General features: G+C 48.4%; 1 protein-coding gene across 4 annotated transcripts in view; it reads right to left on the bottom strand.

Annotated features, from left to right (window-relative positions):
* TDRD12 (tudor domain containing 12) overlaps window positions 1–19,897 on the bottom strand; it is a 3,388,409-nt gene that overhangs the window by 1,579,996 nt on the left and 1,788,516 nt on the right. For all 4 annotated transcript variants that reach the window (XM_078668261.1, XM_078668260.1, XM_078668262.1 and 1 more), the window contains one exon: window positions 338–465. In XM_078668261.1, coding sequence (XP_078524387.1) covers window positions 338–465 — 128 coding nt within the window. The remainder of the gene's footprint in view (window positions 1–337; window positions 466–19,897) is intronic.

Genomic DNA, 19,897 nt, shown 5'->3' with positions numbered 1-19,897 from the left:
ACTAGATTGCAGGAGTATGCACAGCATGTGTATCTACAGCACACATGCCTCAAACATATGGCTTACCAACATTGTGGCCCGGCTACAATTGAATAGGGCTTCCAAAGTACTACTTCCAATGTGTACAAGAGCAGGGATAAATAAAGACCGAGCACAGTGGTAATGCACAGAAACAGATTATTTTTTTAAGTCCTCACAGTTTTGTATGTGGTGTAGTATATAAGCTTTTTTCTGGTATTCAGGCACTAAATTACTTGCTCACCCATTAAACAAAATAGTTGAGAATGCGAAAAATATCTACTAGAAAAAGTGAAAGGAATACAATACTCAAACATACCTGATCATTTGCTTCTGTAAACAGTATATCAACCTCATCAAAAACAAGATGACAAATTCGCAGGAATAACAAACTATGATGTAGGAGAAGCCTCAAAACACTATCTGGTGTAGAGACGATCACATCACCTATAACAAAGGAAAAATATATGTTTGATTTCAGCTTTTCTTTTTTTTTTTTTAAACTCTTCATCACATGAATATTGCATTGACTACATATCTCTCACACACACACCTTTTCCACATTTACTTATAGTATGCTTTTTTACTTTAAAAAAACTTTGATAGGGGGGGGCGTGGCTAGGCGGCCAAACATGGCGGCTGCATAGCGGTAGGGCTCCGTGAGTAAGACAGTGTCCCCACATCAATCCGCACAATAATCCGGTCATAATGGACCTCTGCACGGAGGAATCTGGGTCCAGGACCGAGCGGGAGTCATCCGGAGGAAAGCCGGTCAAAATCGAGTGCCGGACGTCGGACTTCTGACCTCCGCCAGTAGAGGGCCTACATCGAACCTGCGGCACCGGGCTCCAGTACAAGTAGAGACCGGGCGGAAGTGAAAGCAAGGCGGCGGAGGGCGCCTGGAAGTGCGCGCTGCCCGGGGATCCCCCCGTATCACGGCGGCGAAATCGGAGACCGGAACCCTCACCTGACTCCCTGAATACAAAGTCAAAAGTCAAAAAGGTTTTTATTTGTATTGGTACTCGACAGAGGACCACAAATATAGCATTTTAAAACAAGAATAAAAAAGAATATACATCATTAATTAATATAAAAACAACATAGTTTTAAAGAATTTGTAAAAAATATAGCATACAAGTTCGTTCTGGGGCAATTTGCCCACTGCTAATAGTTCTTTTTTTTTTTGTTATCCTGCATGTACGATATATTGGATCAAGATACATAGCACAAGCTTCTACTACTTTAGAACTAGGGCAAACAAATAGTAAATGCTCCATGGTCTGCTCGCCCCCTTGACATAGAGAACAGAGAGAGGAAGATTCCCCCGCTGACCATTTTGATTTATAGGATTGCACAGGCAAAATACCTAATCGTAACATCAAGATCACCCTCCTTGCACTATGTGTAAGGGAAAACCCGATATAAGGCTGGATGTGTTTATACTCTAATGGGTCTGTGAAGGATTTGTATGTTGGTAATTTTTTACTATGCGCAAGGTCCAAATCAAAGCTCAGCCTTGGGGTAAAACATTTAAGAAAGAGTTTTAATTGCGATACAGACCAGGTGAGTAATATATCTGTAGTAATTTCAGCCATTCGAAATGCAGCTGTCATGTTCCCTAGAAAAGTTTGCTAAGCTGCTTCTGTGTCAAAAGTTTCTTTGTTCAGCAGGAATCTAAGTGTTCCCTCCTTTGCATGGAGGAGGTTGTAGGCCCACCTAATGATATTGGCCACGGCCGTGGCATAAGCACTTGTTATAGCAAATTCTAGCCTTAGAACTTGTACTGGTGTTGCAGCTGGGACCTTCATGATTCTTTTCAGGATTTTTCCTTCTTGGCGATCCATGAAGCCCCATTGTTTGATAGGGATATATTCCATTGCATACGACAGGACTGCTGGAATTTTTACTTTATATATTTTTAATAGTGAGGAAAAATGCCTGCTCCCAGTGGCGCTATAAAGTCTTAAGGGTGCTCCAGCATGTAAATCAGATTTCTTTATTAAATTATCTAAATGTTTTGTGTTGGTTAGTTTCTTTGAAAGAATCCTGCCAAGATACATATATTCATTAACTTCATCGATTTTTTCTCCGCCTAGCCTCCAGTTGTATTTAACACTTTTTTTTCTCCCAGAGAAAGCTACAACTTTTGTTTTATTTATATTTGGGATTAAGAAATTTACTTTTGAATATTGATACAAGATGTCCAGAGAATTTTGCAAACCAAATGGAGTGAGGTCAAACATCACTATATCGTCCGCATAAAGCAACGAATGTATACTTTGTTTGTTTATTTTTGGAGGCAGGCTCGAGCCCTGTTGTAACTGATTTGGCAGGTCGCTGAGGTATAACGAAAATAGCATAGGGGCTAGGAGACATCCCTGTTTAAGACCATTAGCTGTATCTATTCTTTTCGTTAAGCCTTTTTCGCCCCCCATTTGGACTTGACACCAAGTTTTGGTGTGAAGGCTTATTATTACTTGTAACAGGTGTTCGTTGATTCCAAGACTCCTCAGTTTACTCCATAATGTGGGTCAATCAACACGATCAAATGCAGTCGAATAATCTATAAATGCCATGTATACAGTCTGACTTTTTCGTGTCACATATTTGTCGAGGATAACCTGAATAATTGCGATATTATCCGTGACAGAATGCTTAGGTCTAAATCCAGCCTGGAGCATAGGTATTAGACCCAGCGAAAAAGCCCAATTTTTCAGATGATATAATACTTCCGCAGCGAAGATTTTTCCGGTGGCATCCATCAATGCTATTTGACGGTAGTTTCCTGCTACCGTTTTGCTACCTTTTTTATGTATAGGGATAATTATGCTCCCCTGCCATGATTTTGGTACTTGTCCAGTGGTCAAGATATAGTTAAAAAGTGGTGTTAGCATAAAACTCCATTCCTTAGGATCTACCTGCAGGGCCTTGATCGGTATTTGGTCGGGACCGAAGGCACCTGTGCTTCTGGCTTTTCGAATATGGGTTTCTACCATTCTTGCTGTTGTTGTAGGAATTAAGAATTTATGATTTTCCTTTACTTTTTCTGTGCTTTTTTCTTGTGATTTAACCATATTTGATTTATAGAGATCAGTCAGATAAATTTCCCACTCTTTCGGCGGAACCGGTACCGCTAATAGTTTCTTTTTTGTTCCTGTTAGTTTAGCTATTAGGGACCAATATGTTCTCTGGTTGTGTTCTTTTGCAGCAATTTGTAAGTCAACCCAGTTGCGATCTTGAAAGATTTTTTTCTTACTTGTTTTTTCTCTTCTCAGTTGATTTTTCAGTTTGTTTATTTCTTTCTTTTTTGTAGGAGAAGAATTTAGATATTGAGCACGTATCAGTTTATTTAGTTTTTTCTTTGTTAATGTATTCTGGATTTTGTTTGTATTTTTCTTCGTTTTGTTACCTATATTTTCTTGTTGTATCATTTTTATTAGTACCTCTTTGAGTTCGTTGGGCCTACTCTCAAAGTTTCCTATAGGGTCATCTGAGTGGGATTTCCTTAATAGTTGTGTATGTTTGATCAATATTGTTATTTTGTCCATGAGAGATGAATTCCAAAAGATACGTCTCTGTTCGCAATTTACCAGGGTTGCATTTCTATAGAGGATCATCCGACCTTCTGCTGCAGCGTGAGCTGACCAACTGGTACATAGTTGCATCACGGCGTGATCGCTGTCGGGTGTAAACTTGGAATGAAGATACATGATGGTTTCAAATAGATCTTTGCCACAGATGATGTAGTCTATGATTGAAGGACTCCAGTTTCCCTGTCTAGTGTATGATGCCGGTATGTCTCCTTCGATATTTCCGTTCAGGATTACCCCATTTATATTAAATAGAGCATATAGCATCATTTTCCCTCTTTTATTAGAGTGAATATCTATAGGGAATTGGGGAGTAGAAAAGTCCAGTGCTTCCTCTTCAAAGATTCTTTCCCACTTTTTATTTCCAAATTTGAGATTTTTCCATTGAAATCACCCATGATTATGTAAGATGGAAACATATGGACTTCTATTATTTGCATGATAGTTTCCATGGTATCTACGAATAAAGTGTCCTGCTTTCTTCCAGGGGGGGCATATATATTAAAGAGCAAAATTGCACTTTGTGAGGCCATGTTGTGAGTATTTAGAAAAAATTTGACACATTGCAAGTTGTCACAATTTGTCTCGACTATCTCCTGCGCCCATAAGTATTCCTCCCTCATTAGAATAGCCAAACCTCCTTTGGCATGGCCCCGATTAGTTGCTTTTGCTGATGTGTTATAAACATAGTAACCTTTCTGTGAGAAGGGTTCTGTTGCCCAAGTTTCTTGTAGGGTCAGAATATCAGGCTGTTTACTGAGAACTTCCTTCATTTTGTTTATTGTTCTCCCTGCCATATTCCACGATGATAACTTTAAACCTTGGTTAAACAGGGTACTTCAGGCGGTTAAAACTTTTGCTACAGTTCAGTGTCCCCGATAACCAGGTCCAGGACTTCGCAGTATCTATATCGGTTGCTCTTTTCTCATTTGAATCCGAGTACCAAATTTCCCTTTCCCCTTTATTCACACGAATTTTCAAGAAATCTTCTCCTTGTCGCATACCTTTTACATAGTTTACTCCTGAGTCTTCAAACTCCGAAAAGGTTCCATGAGCATTTTTTTGTGTGTTAAAGATTGGTTGCATATAGTCTTTTGAGGTTTTATAGTTTTTATTTCCTTTGGGCTCAACCTTCTCGATTACATCATATCCGAATCTGTGTATTATTTCTTTTTCCCTGAGTATGATCCCAGGTATTACTGGTGACCAAAAGGAAACCAGTGCAATTTTGTTATTATAACCTCTTTTTGGGAAGGTCACTAGGTCTATTTCATTGCTAGTCAATGATTGGAGAGGCTGTATATTTTGCAAAAGATTGAGTATCCTGCCTCTATTGAGTGGCGTATTATCGGTGGGAAAAAGTTCCTCAAACTGTAGTGCATTTGACTGTATATTAACACTGCGTTGGGGGTCCTTCTCATCGCTTCTTTCAGCACCGATATTCTCATGTCTTGTCTTTATGACCCTCCTAACTGGGAGATATTCATCCGCTCTTGGGTTCAATATTGGCCTTGTCTCTATAATATCTCTTTTAGTGGATTCTCCTTCTTTAATAGAATGTAGCGTGTTATTCTCACCATTTTTCTCCTCTAGATCGTTTCGAGGTATATTAATTTTTTGGAATTTTAGTTTGCGGGATTTCTTTTTGCGAATCCTTCTTAGAGGTTTTTTCCTCCTCTTATTTCTTTCCGTTTGCTCAAGATCCTTGACTTTATTTGTTGTTATTTCTCCTTTTTGGGTTTCTGAGTTAGTTTTTGTACTAAGATCTTCATCTTCTTTTACAGAATCTTTATCATATGTATCCGTTTTTCTTTGTTTTATGAAAATCGGGAACTGTTTTAGCCTTTTTTGTGGTTTTTCTCTAAATAATTTTTTTAAGGAATAGAGTGTAGATTCATTTAGAGATTCCGATTTTTTCCTTTCATAGGTTTCTATTAGGTCTTTTTCTGATGTCTGAGTAGCAAAATTACATTTTCTTTGTTTGGGTCCATCTTCTGTTTCTTTAGGTGTATCATTCAAATGCTTTTCTGTTGGTTTTGAAGACTCCTTTTTCCTTTTCTCTTCTACTAGGAACTTCAGAATACCAATTTGGACATCCAATGTTTGATCTGAGTTTTCAAGGATGTTTCCTAAGAAGGAGAGAACCGATTCTAATATTTCCTGTAGTGAGAAAAGAGCCTTAGATAATGGAATTGTGGATTTGTCAAGATTGTTATTGTCAGTTAAGAAAGGGTCCAAGAAAGAGTCTTGTTCTTGAAATTGATCAGATGTTTTTTTTGGATCTGTATTTGATAACTTTCTTTCAGGATTATATTCTTCTAGTTGTAAGTGAGGTATACTTGGATCCTCTATTTTATATAGGCTCCCATCGCCTTTTGTAGGAGGTAGCTTTGTATTAGAACTATTTTCTTCTGAATTATGATTGAGTATATTTGAGTCATCTGTTTTATTTAGAATCTCATGGCCTCTTATAGGAGTTGATGATTTCAAGAGAGTAGCTTTATAGTCCGTTGATTCTGGATCATTCGAGGAGTGATTGGACCTATTAATGGACGCCATGTCACTTGCATTGTGGGTCAAATGGGGAGATTCTAAGAGGCATGTTTGATCCCCAGTACTCAAGAATGGTTTCGTTTCGATGTCGGACATTATATTATCTGGTTTCTTTTTTGATGGTATAGCAGAAAAGTATTCGTTAATTGCTGGTGTTAGAGTACTTCGACCAGGTTTTATCGCTTTGTCTGTAGATTTCCTGACTGCTTCCTCAGTTCCCATGCGCTTCATAAATAGTGTGCGTGAACGTAATTTTTTTAGACCCATTTAACTTTCCTTTTAGAGATTATACAATGATTTAACTGGTAAAAATCTCAGTGAGTCACATTCCAGCGCGGTATGTGTATTAGCGAAATACTTTAGACAACTCCTCCTCACTGGTAGAATATTGATTTACCTCAATTTACAATGTGGAAGTAATAACCTTTTATAAGGGATTCGGCTCCGCACTGACCAGTTCTTTTCGGTGGTGATGTTAATGGGGTAGCCCGTCCCGTCCTCGTTCGTCCCCGGACGGCCACAGACGGCCCGCCCTTTGCCCGGGCTTAGCCCCGGGCGCTCCCGCGCAGCGTGCCTTCAACGTATTTGTGGAGTAGATACCTGGAGGTGGGCGGGGCGGTCAGGGAGAGCGGGCCAGGTGTCTCGGCCAGTGGAAGAACCGGGACTCCTGGGAAAGCGAGTCCCGGGTTCCTCGCTCGCAGCCCTGCCCTGTCGCTCACCCCTCTTTCCCCACAGCAAGCAGGCAAGCGCTCAGTCCTCTGAGAGAAGCGGGACCCGCGTAGCGGGTACCGCGAGGTGTAGGCGGTTAGATGTCAGAGAAGCAAGAGTCTATTCAGGATCGAGACGGTGGCAGCCAGCAAAAGCACAAGCAAGTAGAATCCCAGGACGCGGAGGCGTCCACGCCTTTTCTGTAGATTGGAGGTGGGCGGGGCGGTCAGGGAGAGCGGGCCAGGTGTCTCGGCCAGTGGAAGAACCGGGACTCCTGGGAAAGCGAGTCCCGGGTTCCACACTCGCAGCCCTGCCCTGTCGCTCACCCCTCTTTCCCCACAGCAAGCAGGCAAGCGCTCAGTCCTCTGAGCGAAGCGGGACCCGCGGAGCGGGTACCGCGAGGTGTAGGCGGTTAGATGTCAGAGAAGCAAGAGTCTCTTCAGGATCGAGACGGTGGCAGCCAGCAAAAGCACAAGCAAGTAGAATCCCAGGACGCGGAGGCGTCCACGCCTTTTCTGTAGATTGGAGGTGGGCGGGGCGGTCAGGGAGAGCGGGCCAGGTGTCTCGGCCAGTGGAAGAACCGGGACTCCTGGGAAAGCGAGTCCCGGGTTCCACGCTCGCAGCCCTGCCCTGTCGCTCACCCCTCTTTCCCCACAGCAAGCAGGCAAGCGCTCAGTCCTCTGAGCGAAGCGGGACCCGCGTAGCGGGTACCGCGAGGTGTAGGCGGTTAGATGTCAGAGAAACAAGAGTCTCTTCAGGATCGAGACGGTGGCAGCCAGCAAAAGCACAAGCAAGTAGAATCCCAGGACGCGGAGGCGTCCACGCCTTTTCTGTAGATTGGAGGTGGGCGGGGCGGTCAGGGAGAGCGGGCCAGGTGTCTCGGCCAGTGGAAGAACCGGGACTCCTGGGAAAGCGAGTCCCGGGTTCCACGCTCGCAGCCCTGCCCTGTCGCTCACCCCTCTTTCCCCACAGCAAGCAGGCAAGCGCTCAGTCCTCTGAGCGAAGCGGGACCCGCGTAGCGGGTACCGCGAGGTGTAGGCGGTTAGATGTCAGAGAAGCAAGAGTCTCTTCAGGATCGAGACGGTGGCAGCCAGCAAAAGCACAAGCAAGTAGAATCCCAGGACGCGGAGGCGTCCACGCCTTTTCTGTAGATTGGAGGTGGGCGGGGCGGTCAGGGAGAGCGGGCCAGGTGTCTCGGCCAGTGGAAGAACCGGGACTCCTGGGAAAGCGAGTCCCGGGTTCCACGCTCGCAGCCCTGCCCTGTCGCTCACCCCTCTTTTCCCACAGCAAGCAGGCAAGCGCTCAGTCCTCTGAGCGAAGCGGGACCCGCGTAGCGGGTACCGCGAGCTGTAGGCGGTTAGATGTCAGAGAAGCAAGAGTCTCTTCAGGATCGAGACGGTGGCAGCCAGCAAAAGCACAAGCAAGTAGAATCCCTGAATACCTTTGGGTCCTAGCGGCGACTGGGAAGACTGTCCGGACGGACAGCAGCGGCAGAGGGGTGACGTCGAAACTCAGGGAAGGTCCCCCCCGGCAGCGCCCCATACCAGCGGGGTGCAGAGAGCGGAGTGCCCGGACAGAGAGGACCCCTGCGCAGCAGTTTACTGTTCGCTTCCCTGGAAACGAGGGAAAGGATACCCGCAAGGCCGCCAGCGAGCTCCGCAGGTCCCGCCGGTGCGAACAACCTTTTCGCGCCAATCCGACAGCGCGACACACTAGACCTGGGCGACGGACTTTTGCCCTACCATGCGGTTGTGTATGTAACAGAGCGCAAAGGGACACTACCAGCGGGAGCCGGGACAGAGTGGGGCGACTGCACATAACGGGCGGGATCATCCTGAAACGATTTAATGGACTCTTAGACACGTCCAAGGTCCGGGGAGAGACTTACCTGCCACATCACGCAGGCAAGGAGGACGCTGACGTCGCTGCCTGAGTGCCTGAGTAAGTGACACTACCACACCCAATTGCTGCGGAAGGCTGCCACTGTGGGCGCTGGAGAGAGGGGGGGGTCCGGCATGTCAGATCTGCGCATCGGGACTGAAAGACCTGTAACTGAATAGAGGAATCGGGTGGAAAACGCCACTAAGACACGGCAGTCCCCCCCCCCCCCCTTTTGAGACCATAGACACAGTGCACGACAGCCATACCTGAACGAATCATGGCAGGCAGAGGCCCGAGACACAACGCGACGTCCAAGTTGGAGAAATTCGCGTTCGATAGACAGGCCCAATCCCACTCCGAACCGCGCACATCCACGGGGAAGACTCTAGAGAATGACGGGGCGAAGAAAGCAACACTTGAAGACGTGATGAAGGCACTGGCGCAAGTACAGGCGACGGTAGGGTCCACGGCCACTGAAGTCTCTCTTCTGAGGGCAGACTTTCAAAAGATGGGCGAAAGAGTGAAGCAGGTCGAGGTGGTCGCCAAATCTCTGGTGGAGGACGTATCGGACCTACAAATAGCAATGGAGCGTGTGGTGGCGGAGAATAAGACACTGAAAGAGAAGCTGGACGATCAGGAGGGGCGCTCCAGGCGCAACAATGTAAGAATTATTGGGGTTCCAGAATCGGAAGGCACCGGAGCCATGGACCTCTACGTGGAAGACCTGATCCAGACACAACTTAAACCAAAGGGGCTATCGCAATTCTTCTCTGTGGAGCGAGCGCATAGGGTCCCGGGAGGGAAGCCCAAACCTGGAGCCCCACCTAGGCCAATCCTGGCGAGACTCTTTAACTTTCGCGATGCGATCCTACAGGCAGCAAGGGTGGCCGCGCCGATACGGGTTCAGAACTCCACGCTAGCCTTTTTCCCGGACTATACTGCTGAGGTGTCGCGCCAGAGGAGGACTTTCCTTGAAATCAAGAAGGAACTGAGAGCCAAAGACCTACCGTACTCCATGCTATTCCCGGCGCGGCTACGAGTGGTTGCGGACAGTAAGGTTTGGTTTTTTGATACGCCGGAGTCTGCACGTGAATGGTTGGAAGGATGGAGACAAGTAGGACCACCCCGCCTCTCACACAGGGCACAACAGAGCCAACGCGGAGACAGCCAACCGAGATCACAGGCCTCGGGGAGAGATGGATCGACGCACTCCCACATGCCAGACAACGCCGACACACTGGAGGGTGTAGTAGAATAACTACCTGGCACCACACTGAATGAACACTGAAGAGACTTCTTGGGGGTTTCCCGACTTGGACACTGACCCGGGTGAGACCGGAGAGGGCAGCGGACCTGGCTACTCCGGGGGACACTTCACCCCAGCAAGCAAGTAACTGTTCATGGGTTGGGTAAAGCACTCTTCTGAGTTGGGGAGGCGGGCAGTTTTAGGTCCGGGTGGCAGGGAGGAGGGAGGCGAGGGGGGGCTGTTTTAATGTTCCATGCAAACTACAAACCGAGACACAATACACGTTTCACCAAGTTAAGGTTGGGTTGGGGAAGGGGACACCAGTTGTGTTTTTAAGAAATCTACACAAAGGGTCATGCTGTGCTACCTGGCGTTTGTGCTGCTTAAGTGGCAGAAAAAGATGGACCACCTGGGCCGCAGGGCATGTTAGATGCCTGCTCAGCCACACGACAAACTATGACGGGTTCGTCGCCACGTAGTCAGGGGGGGGGGGGGGGGACGCCCAGATCACAGGGAGTGCCCCTCCGCTTACTGACATGGAATGTAAGGGGGCTGGGAGATAAGGTCAAACATGGGTTGGTACTCACCGCACTGAAAAGACAGGGACCGGCCCTAGCACTCCTTCAAGAAACGCATTTACAGGGAGGAACTACCAAAGCGCTAGACAGGAGAGGGTATAAAATGATAGCGCATTCGGAGTTCACGTCAGGCTCTCGGGGAACTGGCATATTACTTAAGAAGTCCTCACACTTTATACCTCTTAGTACGAAGACGGATGAGCAGGGATGCTTTGCGGCCCTGCAGGGACAGTGGGAGGGGAGACTCATTAATGTGGTCTCGGTATATATCCCCCCGGCACTTCACTCAGTCATGCTTCCGGCACTGGGGGACTTTCTCCTGACACTTCCTGAGGGGGATGTTATACTTGGGGGGGACTTCAATGCAACAGTGGACACTCGAATTGACAGGTTCCCAGCCACGAGCCCAACCGGGGGTCCTTCACGCCTCCAGCGCTTCTTGACTGCTATGGGACTGATTGACATATGGCGCCATGCCCACCCTCAATTGAGACAGTACACCTTCCACTCTACTGTACACAATAGCTTATCGAGGATAGATTACTTCCTGGCACTGGGAGACTGCATACAACACGTAGACACAGTCGACATCCAAGCTAGAGGCATTTCAGACCATTCCCTGATCATTTTGACACTCTCCACCCAGGAGAAGACGCGCACGCGAATTTACCCCATACAGGCTGCATACCTTAAGGTGCCCAAGATCAGGAAGGCACTTAAGACGGCGACGGTGCATTACTTTAAAGAGAATGTTAAGTCAGTGCAATCCTCTGCGACACTGTGGGAAGCATACAAAGCGGTGTTGAGGGGACAAGCAATGACTGCAATCACAGGCTATAAAAGGGAAAAAGCACACGAATTGGCCGAGAGAGAGCTAACACTGCAGCAGGCGACAGTAACACATGAAATGCACCCCACACCGGACACATCTCATGCACTGCAAATCCAACAACACTTATACACGGAACATTTACGATACCAGGTGAGGGGGCAAATAACTGACACAATGAATAGGATTTATGATATAGGGGACAAAGCGGGTAGGATGTTGGCATGGTTAGACAAGAAGGGGGGGAGTTCCAGAGGTATTCAACAGGTCAGAGACGAGAGGGGAATGCTACACACGGGCCCGAGCAAATAGTAGAGGCACTCGCTGATCACTTTGAGGGTGTTTACACATCTGATAGAGTAGTGCCGTCGGCATGGCTAGGGCGGCGCTAGAACCTATCCAAACACCGAAGCTGCGACCAGAGGCGATAGCGGAACTGGAAGCAAACATAACTGCGGAGGAAATCCAAATAGCGATACGAGCGATAAAACCCGGTAAGGCGCTCGGACCAAATGGCATTCCGATAGAGTGGTACCAGGCCACATCGGAGAGGCTCAGTAACCACCTACTTACCATGTATAAAGACTGCTTCTCGAAGGGCGAACTCCCACCGGACCAAAGAATTGCGACCATCGTTGCAATACCCAAACCGGGGAAGCCGCCGGACGATTGTACGTCCTACCGCCCCATATCCCTGCTCAACGCAGAAGTTAAAATTCCAAGCTCCTGGCAACCCGCTTAATGGCACACCTACCAGACCTTCTACATCCCGACCAATCCGGGTTTATGCCGCACAGAAACACGGCACTGAATTTGCGGAGGGTACACGGCGTGTTGGCAAGAGCGGACTCGGTCCCCGAACCGGCGGTGATATTAGCACTCGATGCCAAGATGGCATTCGATCTGGTAGAGTGGACTTACCTGTTTGAGGTCCTCGCACACTTGGGGTTCGGACCCAAATTCTTAACGTGGATCAGACTGTTGTACACGAGACCGGTGGCGCAAGTGGTGGCGAATGGCCATATTTCGCGAACATTCCCCCTGGGAAGGGGTACCCGACAGGGTTGCCCCGCCGCCACTGCTTTTCGCAATCGCTTTAGAGCCATTAGCGCACTTGATACGGTCGACCCCGCTGCTTAGAGGGATTTCTTGGACTGAGGGATGGGAAGATCGCGTCTCCCTGTATGCCGATGACATGCTGGTATACTTAACAGAGCCGGAACGTAGTATCCCAGCGCTCCTGACCCTGTGTGACGAGCACGGGAAAATCACGGGATACACGCTGAATTGGAATAAGTCGGAACTCTATACTCTGAAGGGCCCACTCCCGACACTTAGCCTGGACTGCCCCCTGAAAGAGGCTGGTTTGTCCTTCAAATATCTGGGCATTCATGTCACCATGGACCCCATAGAATTTGTGCAGAAAAATTTGACACCACCCATAGAACGGCTTAAGCAGGAAGTTGCATTTTGGGCCGGGCTGGTCCTGACGATGCTGGGTAAAGCAGCACTCTACAAGAGGATGTCACTGCCCCGCTTCTTATATATTCTGGAGAACACGCCGTAATCGGTGGCTCCAGGTTACTTCAGGAACGTGTCGGCGTTGGTGGCTGGTCTTTTGTGGAGTAACCACCCAGCACGCATTGCGCAGGCTAAAATGAACAGGGGGTGGTACGACGGTGGGATTGCATTACCAGATCTGAAATTGTATTACTGGGCAGCGCAGTTGAAAAAAATAAATCAATAGATCCATGCCCCCCAAAACGACCCTGCATTCAGATCAGACAGGGCACAACTAGGAACGAGTACCCTACTGGCCCCTCTGTACGACCAGCGAATGGTACGCAAACTGAAGGGACCCACAAGACTCGCAGCAACGATATGGCACATGGCATTGGCGTTGCTGGGTTGGAATGGGAGAATGACCAAACTCACCTCTCTATGGGACGCCCGAGCCCTGGGGATCCTGCGGAACAGTAAGGGTTTCTCACACTGGGATGAGATAGGCCTGTCTACGGTGGGAGACTTATGGGAGCGGGGCACGGTGATCCCCTTTGAACGGTTAAGAGAACAGTATGGGCTGGGACCTCGAGAATCGCTCAGATACAACCAGATTCAGCACGCACTGCTTACAGCCATCCCCCCAGAGTCGGAGGTACCAGAAGCCTCCCCGCTTGAAGATCGCCTACTTACGGAATTTATGCCAGAGCGGGCAACCTCGCTCACATAACGTAAGTTAATCAACAACTTGCCAGACCCCATGGTCAAGCTGAAGGACAAGTGGGAGGGAGACGTAGCAGCTATGGATGAAAACGAGTGGAATGAGGCACTGGCATCGCCCAAAGAAATAGGCATTTCCGCCAAATTCCGGCTTATACAACTTAAAATTCTGCATAGAGTATACTATACAAGAACAACCTTACACCTCATAGGCCGCGCTCAGCACCCATACTGCCTCCGGGGGTGTGAAGAAGAGGGGACATTCTTCCACACAATATGGGACTGCCCACGCATTCGAGAGTATTGGAGGCGAATAATGCGCACAATTTCTCAGACTATGGGGACTTCCCTAGTCACCGAGCCACGAAAATGCATACTCAATGTGTGGGAGCCCAACGACTTGTCCAGACATGGCCAACTATGGGTCTCCTTGGGCATGGTAATCGCAAAGAGGGATATTGCGCAGAAATGGGGGGCGGCAGAGGTGCCGACGAGGACACAATGGTGTGAAAATATGGATAGGGTAATGATCACAGAAAGGGCGCTGTACGCTAGCAGGGCTTGCCCGAGGAAGTGGAACAAGATCTGGACCCCATGGAACGTCTACAGAGGTGATATTTGTGACACCTTACCGGAAGACGATCCAACAACGTCTGACGAAGAGGGGGAGGAAGACTAGCGGACTTGGGGATGAAAGAAGTGCATTAGGGGTAGGACGTAGGGTGGACCTTGGAAGTCAGGAGGGGTGGGACAGAGGGGAGAAGGGGGCAGGAACACAGTAGAGGTTTCCACTTACACGTATCCTCTGTATAAAAAGGTGCGAATGGCCCTGCGGACATAGGTGTAAACACACTTCCCAGACACCTGCCACGACTCGATTAGTGCAGACGCACTTCCACACTTGATCAATCAATCAATCAAGGACATTTATAGAGCGCACTACCTACCCGGAGGGTCTCAAGGCGCTTGGGGGGGTGGGGGGGGTGCTGCTACTGCTCGAACAGCCAGGTCTTGAGCTTCTTCCTGAAGGAGAGGTGGTCTTGGGTCAGGCGCATGTCGGTCGGGAGGCAGTTCCAGGTCTTGGCGGCCATGTGGGAGAAGGACCTTCCTCCTGTTGTCGTTCTTCGGATGCGGGGGACGGCGGCGAGGGCGTGGCTGGCTGATCGGAGGTGGCGTTTGGGAGCGTAGAAGTTGATGCGGTTGTTGAGGTAGCTCGGGCCTTGATCGTGTAGGGCTTTGTGTGCGTGGGTGAGGAGACGGAAGGTGATCCTTTTGTTGACGGGGAGCCAGTGCAGGTCTCTCAGATGTCCGGAGATGTGGCTGCGTCGGGGGATGTCGAGGATGAGTCTGGCTGAGGCGTTCTGGATCCGCTGGAGTCTCTTCTGGAGCTTGGCGGTGGTTCCGGCGTAGAGGGCGTTGCCGTAGTCCAGTCGGCTGGTTACGAGGGCCTGGGTGACCGTAGCATGCGCAGGATGTTGAAGCATGACGAGGAGACGGCGTTGACTTGTCTGGTCATGGAGAGGGAGGAGTCCAGGATGAAGCCCAGGTTGCGTGCGTGGTCTGTCGGTGTGGGTGCTGACCTAAATGTGATTTCTTTGTTGACTCTTACGTTGTTTCTTGTTAAAAAAAAATAAAAAAAAAACCTACTCAGATTAGTAAACTCATTGAGATTGATGTACCATCACTGTATTGTGAAGTAATCATACCCCGGAAGGGGAGACCGATGTGCGAAGTTGTTCGACATACACACTACTGATGCAACTGTGTAGCGGCCGGCCCCCTGGGTTGTAGGCCAGAAGCTGTGTAATACTGTATGGTGCAATAAAGGTTTTAAAAAAAAAAAAAAACTTTGATAGGTGAATACTGCCATTATAATTCCGCATTCTAGCTCCAAGAAACAAAGGATTCAAAAGCATAAAGGTGAAAGAGGGACAGAACGCCGCATATCAATTAAACATTCAGTGTCTTCCACTAAGCGCCATAGCTGCCCGCCTGTCGCTTAATTCAAACCCCCAGCAACTCTGTAAAGCAGCAAAGATTAAACCCTTGCTGAAACCGTACTTAAAGGGAACTGTTGAGTTAAGCAGACTACTCTATCTTTGTGCAGGCTTTTATAATAGGAACCCAACGTTTGTTCTGGTGCAGCCCCCTCAGCCACTCTAGCGTGATGGTCCCAAAATGAGTGCTTCAAGCTTGCTGGGCTAAGCCTAAGTACATAACTAGAGGAGAGATGGAGGGTCTGGGTCTTGCAAAGTATTGTTCCTCCATCCAACACAGTTTGGGAGGAATTGACGGCTTCAGTGAAGTAAAGGATCAGATCAATAGCAATTTAAAATATGGTACTGCCAATGACCGCAGTCATCTGCAATAAAAACTTTGATAGTATGAGCAGGAGACTAAGAAAATTGCATGTATCCATAACAGGCACATTTCAGTGAGTTTTAGTACTTAATACCCAAGTACCGAAAAAAAGCCTTAATTCCACATTCCAGTTCTGAGGAGAACCTGGAAGAACAGTGGGTCGATACGCTTCAATACTTTCATGACAAGGTCTAAGCTATTTGATTGAGCTCTAGACAATAAGACAATAAATCCTTTATTTCTGTGTCCTCTTTTATTACAGTGACCTTATATATGTGAACCACTAAGAAGGTATCTTAAGCTAAGAGAAAAAAGACCAGGCGGACTTGAAGGCACAGATTTGAACGGTAATAATTTCAATAAACCATAGCTGAAGTTCAGGTTTACCACACAGTGAGGTTCACGGAAAATGTAGGCTCCTTATAGAGACAAGGAGTGGGATGACAGATCAATTTTAACATTAGGTAAAATCAATGTATAGTGATAACTACCATGAAGTTCTTGAGAAATTGCACCCGTTGAACAAGTTACTTAACTTCGGTAATGATGTATCTGTAAAAGACATATTAGTTACAGATTCCTTACCATAGAATTACCTCCAGGCGTGAGACTGGATCTGGAGACATTTTTTCTTAGCAGTACCCCTGGCATATGTAGGTGGCATAGGTCAACTCTGCGTCAGTCGTTGCCATCGCAGTTGCCGGGATGATGTTGCGGTGTCTATTTAGATGCCACCCCTGCACGCAGACATCAGTTCTGACACGACTTTCCACGCCAGAAGCGCGGTGTCATGCAAGACACTGACCACTGGTGCACAAAACTAGGGCCCTAAAAGGGAGTCCCTATCCCTAGAACTCAGTTTGCAGAAAGGGGAGGATGTGTAGGGTGGTAAGGAATCTAGAACTAATATATGTTTCTTACAGATACATCATTACAGAAGGTAAGTAACTTCTTCATCTGAAAGGGACTATTAGTTATAGATTCCTTACATTAGTATAGATACCCCAGCAATACCAACTCCAGAGAGGGGTCTGCAAACTAAGTTCACACCAGGAAGTCCTGAAGAACAGAACGACCAAAAAAGCAGTCTCTACGGACTTGGCTGTCCAGGCATTAATGCTTAGTAAACGTGTGCAGGGATGTCCATGTGGCTGCCTGGCAGATGTCAACCATCCACGCCCCAAAGCAGTAGTGGCTGCCATCGCCTTGGTAAGTCGGGCGCACAGTCCCACTGGAGGTTTCTTTTTAGCCAAAGAATAGCAGATTTGAATGCAAAGGGCGACCAATCGAGAGATGGTAAATTTGTGCACTGCCCAACCTTTCTTGGCGCCCACATAACCCACGAAGAGGTGACTGTCCACCTGGAAGTCTTTAGTGCAGTCAAGGTAGAAAGAAAGCGCAAGTTTTGGATCCAGACAGTGGATTCTCTCTTCCTCTTTGGAAGGGTGCAGAGGCGGAAATTAGGTGGGCAATGTGATGGCCTGACCTATGTGGAAAGAGGTAACCCCTCTGGGAAGAAATGAGGGACTAGTACGAAGGACTACTTTGTCCGATTGACAGCAAGAAAGGGAGGGAGGTCTGGAAGATAAGGCCTGAAGCTCACTCACCTTGTGAGGAGAGAAGATAGCAAGCATGATAGCAGACAAGATTCAAGTCCCACTGGGGCATTACGAAAGTAGGAGGAAAGAGATGAGTAATGCCCTTCAGAAACCTGTTAACAATAGGGGGCTTGAAAACAGAAGGCTGATCAAGAAGGCGAAGAAAGGCCAAAAGATAGCCTTTAAAGGTGCACAGAGCAGAGCCCTGCTGGGCCATAGAAAGAATGAAGAGGAAAACCTCTGAAAGAGGGGCGGAAAGGGGATCCACAGCCTTTTCTGTGAACCATGCTACAAATGTGTTCCATCTACAGGTGTATACTGTTTTAGTGGAGGGATGCCTGTCTGCCAAGATGTCATTACAGAGTTTGGGAGGAAGGTTGAAACCGGTCAACTATCACTGCTCAATCTCCATGCAAGGAGGTGGAGACTGGACAGGTTTGGGTGGAGGACCGTCCCCTGCTGCTGCAACAGAAGATCCTCCCGAACAGGCAGTCTGATCGGAGGATCGATCACCAGGCTTAGGAGCTCGGGGTACCAGACTCTTCGTGCCCAGTCCAGAGCCACAAGAATGACTTGGGCCAGATCGCGCTTGATCGTCAGCACTCTGGGCAGAAGTGGTAGAGGCGGAAAAGCGTACAAGAGGCCGCCACTCCACTCGCGACGAAAAGCGTCAATGAGAGAGAGCCGCCTTGGAAACTCCAATGCACAGAACTAGTGACATTGCGCATTCTCCTTGGTGGCAAATAGGTCTAAACAAGGCCCTCCCACTGCTGGAAGAGACCTTCCATCACCTCCAAGGAAAGATGCCATTTGTGATCGATCATGCACCAGCAACCGAGTTCGTCCACCCTGGCATTCAGGGAACCTGACAGGTGTTGAATCACCAGAGATATGCCCTGATGTTCCACCCATGTCCAAAGGCGAAGAGCCTCTTGACATATATCCAAAACCCCACCCTGTTTGTTGCAGTACCACATGGCGTGGTGGTGGTGTTGTCCGTGAACACCTGCACCACTCTTCCTTTGACAGACGGAAGGAACGCCTTTAGTGCAAGACGAATCGCCCGGAGCTCCAGAAGGTTGATCTGGAGCCCAGGGGCTCCATCACTACTGTGAACTCTGGTTGGGGAAGGAAGAGGGATTGGCAGTTGACCCAATCCTGATTCGTGAGCCACCACTGCAACTGACTTGCAATGCCCTAGGAGATCTGAACCACATCAGAAAGATTCCTCTGGTGCTGCGCCCACTGGACCTCAGGTCCCACTGCAGAGCCCGCATAAACCATCTGGCATGATCCACCAGCAGGATTGCAGGAGGCCATGAGGGCCAGCAGCCTCAGGGTCATTCTCACCAAAAATCCGGGATAGAGGCTGAAACATTGTTGTCATGGCCCGAATATCCCAGACTCACTGATCGGCAGGATAGATGCAAAACTGCACTATGTCCAGAACCGCTCTGATGAAAAGGAGCGTCTGGAAGGGAATTAGGTGCAACTTCAGCACTATGACTCTGAACCCCAGCGAATGCAGGAGGTCCGCCTTAGTTTGGAGGTGGGAGAGGACAGCCTGGGGTGAGCCCGTCTTTAACAGACAGTCGTTGAGATAGGGTAAGACTGGAACCCCTGATCTGCGCAGATGAGCTGCGACCACTGGCATCATTTTTGTGAACACCAAGGGCCGCTGGTAAGGCCAAAGGGGAGCATGGTAAACTAAAAATGCTCGTGGCCTACTGTGAACCGTAGGAAACGCCAGTGGGCAGGCAAGATGGGGATGTGAAAGTAAACGTCCTGCAAGTCCAATGCTACCATCCAGTCTACAGTGTCGAGGGCAGACAAGACCTGAGCAAAGGTTAACATCTTGAACTTCTCCTTCGGAAGAAGCGATTGACATCCCTAAGGTCCAAGATAGGACGCAGGCCTTTGTCCTTCTGGGTACCAAGAAGGAGTGAGAGTAGCAACCACGACCTACTTCTGGCACAGAGACGCGTTCAATAGCTCCCGTGGACAAGAAAGCTGTATCTTCTTAGCGGAGAAGGGACAAATGATCCTCTGACATGCGAAGGGTAGTTAGCATGGAGGGAGGCTAGTCTGGAAGAGGTTAGGGAGTAGCCCCTTCAGACAATCTGTAAAACCCACCTCTCTGACGTGAGGTTGTGTCAATGGGGAGGTGATGGCGGATCCTGCCGCCCACTGGCAACTGGTGGTCCTGGAATGTCAGACCAGGAAGGTTTGGAGGCCGCTGCAGCGGGGGCTTTAGTGGACTGGCCCACATGCTGGTCTCCAGACCCAGGACGCTGGGTCCCACATCCCGGACCAAG

The sequence above is a fragment of the Lissotriton helveticus genome, chromosome 12 (genome assembly GCF_964261635.1).
Source record: "Lissotriton helveticus chromosome 12, aLisHel1.1, whole genome shotgun sequence".
NCBI classification, from domain to species: Eukaryota; Metazoa; Chordata; class Amphibia; order Caudata; family Salamandridae; genus Lissotriton; species Lissotriton helveticus.
The sequence above is the reverse complement of the archived record's forward strand: the minus strand, read 5'-3'. Positions and strand labels throughout refer to the sequence as shown.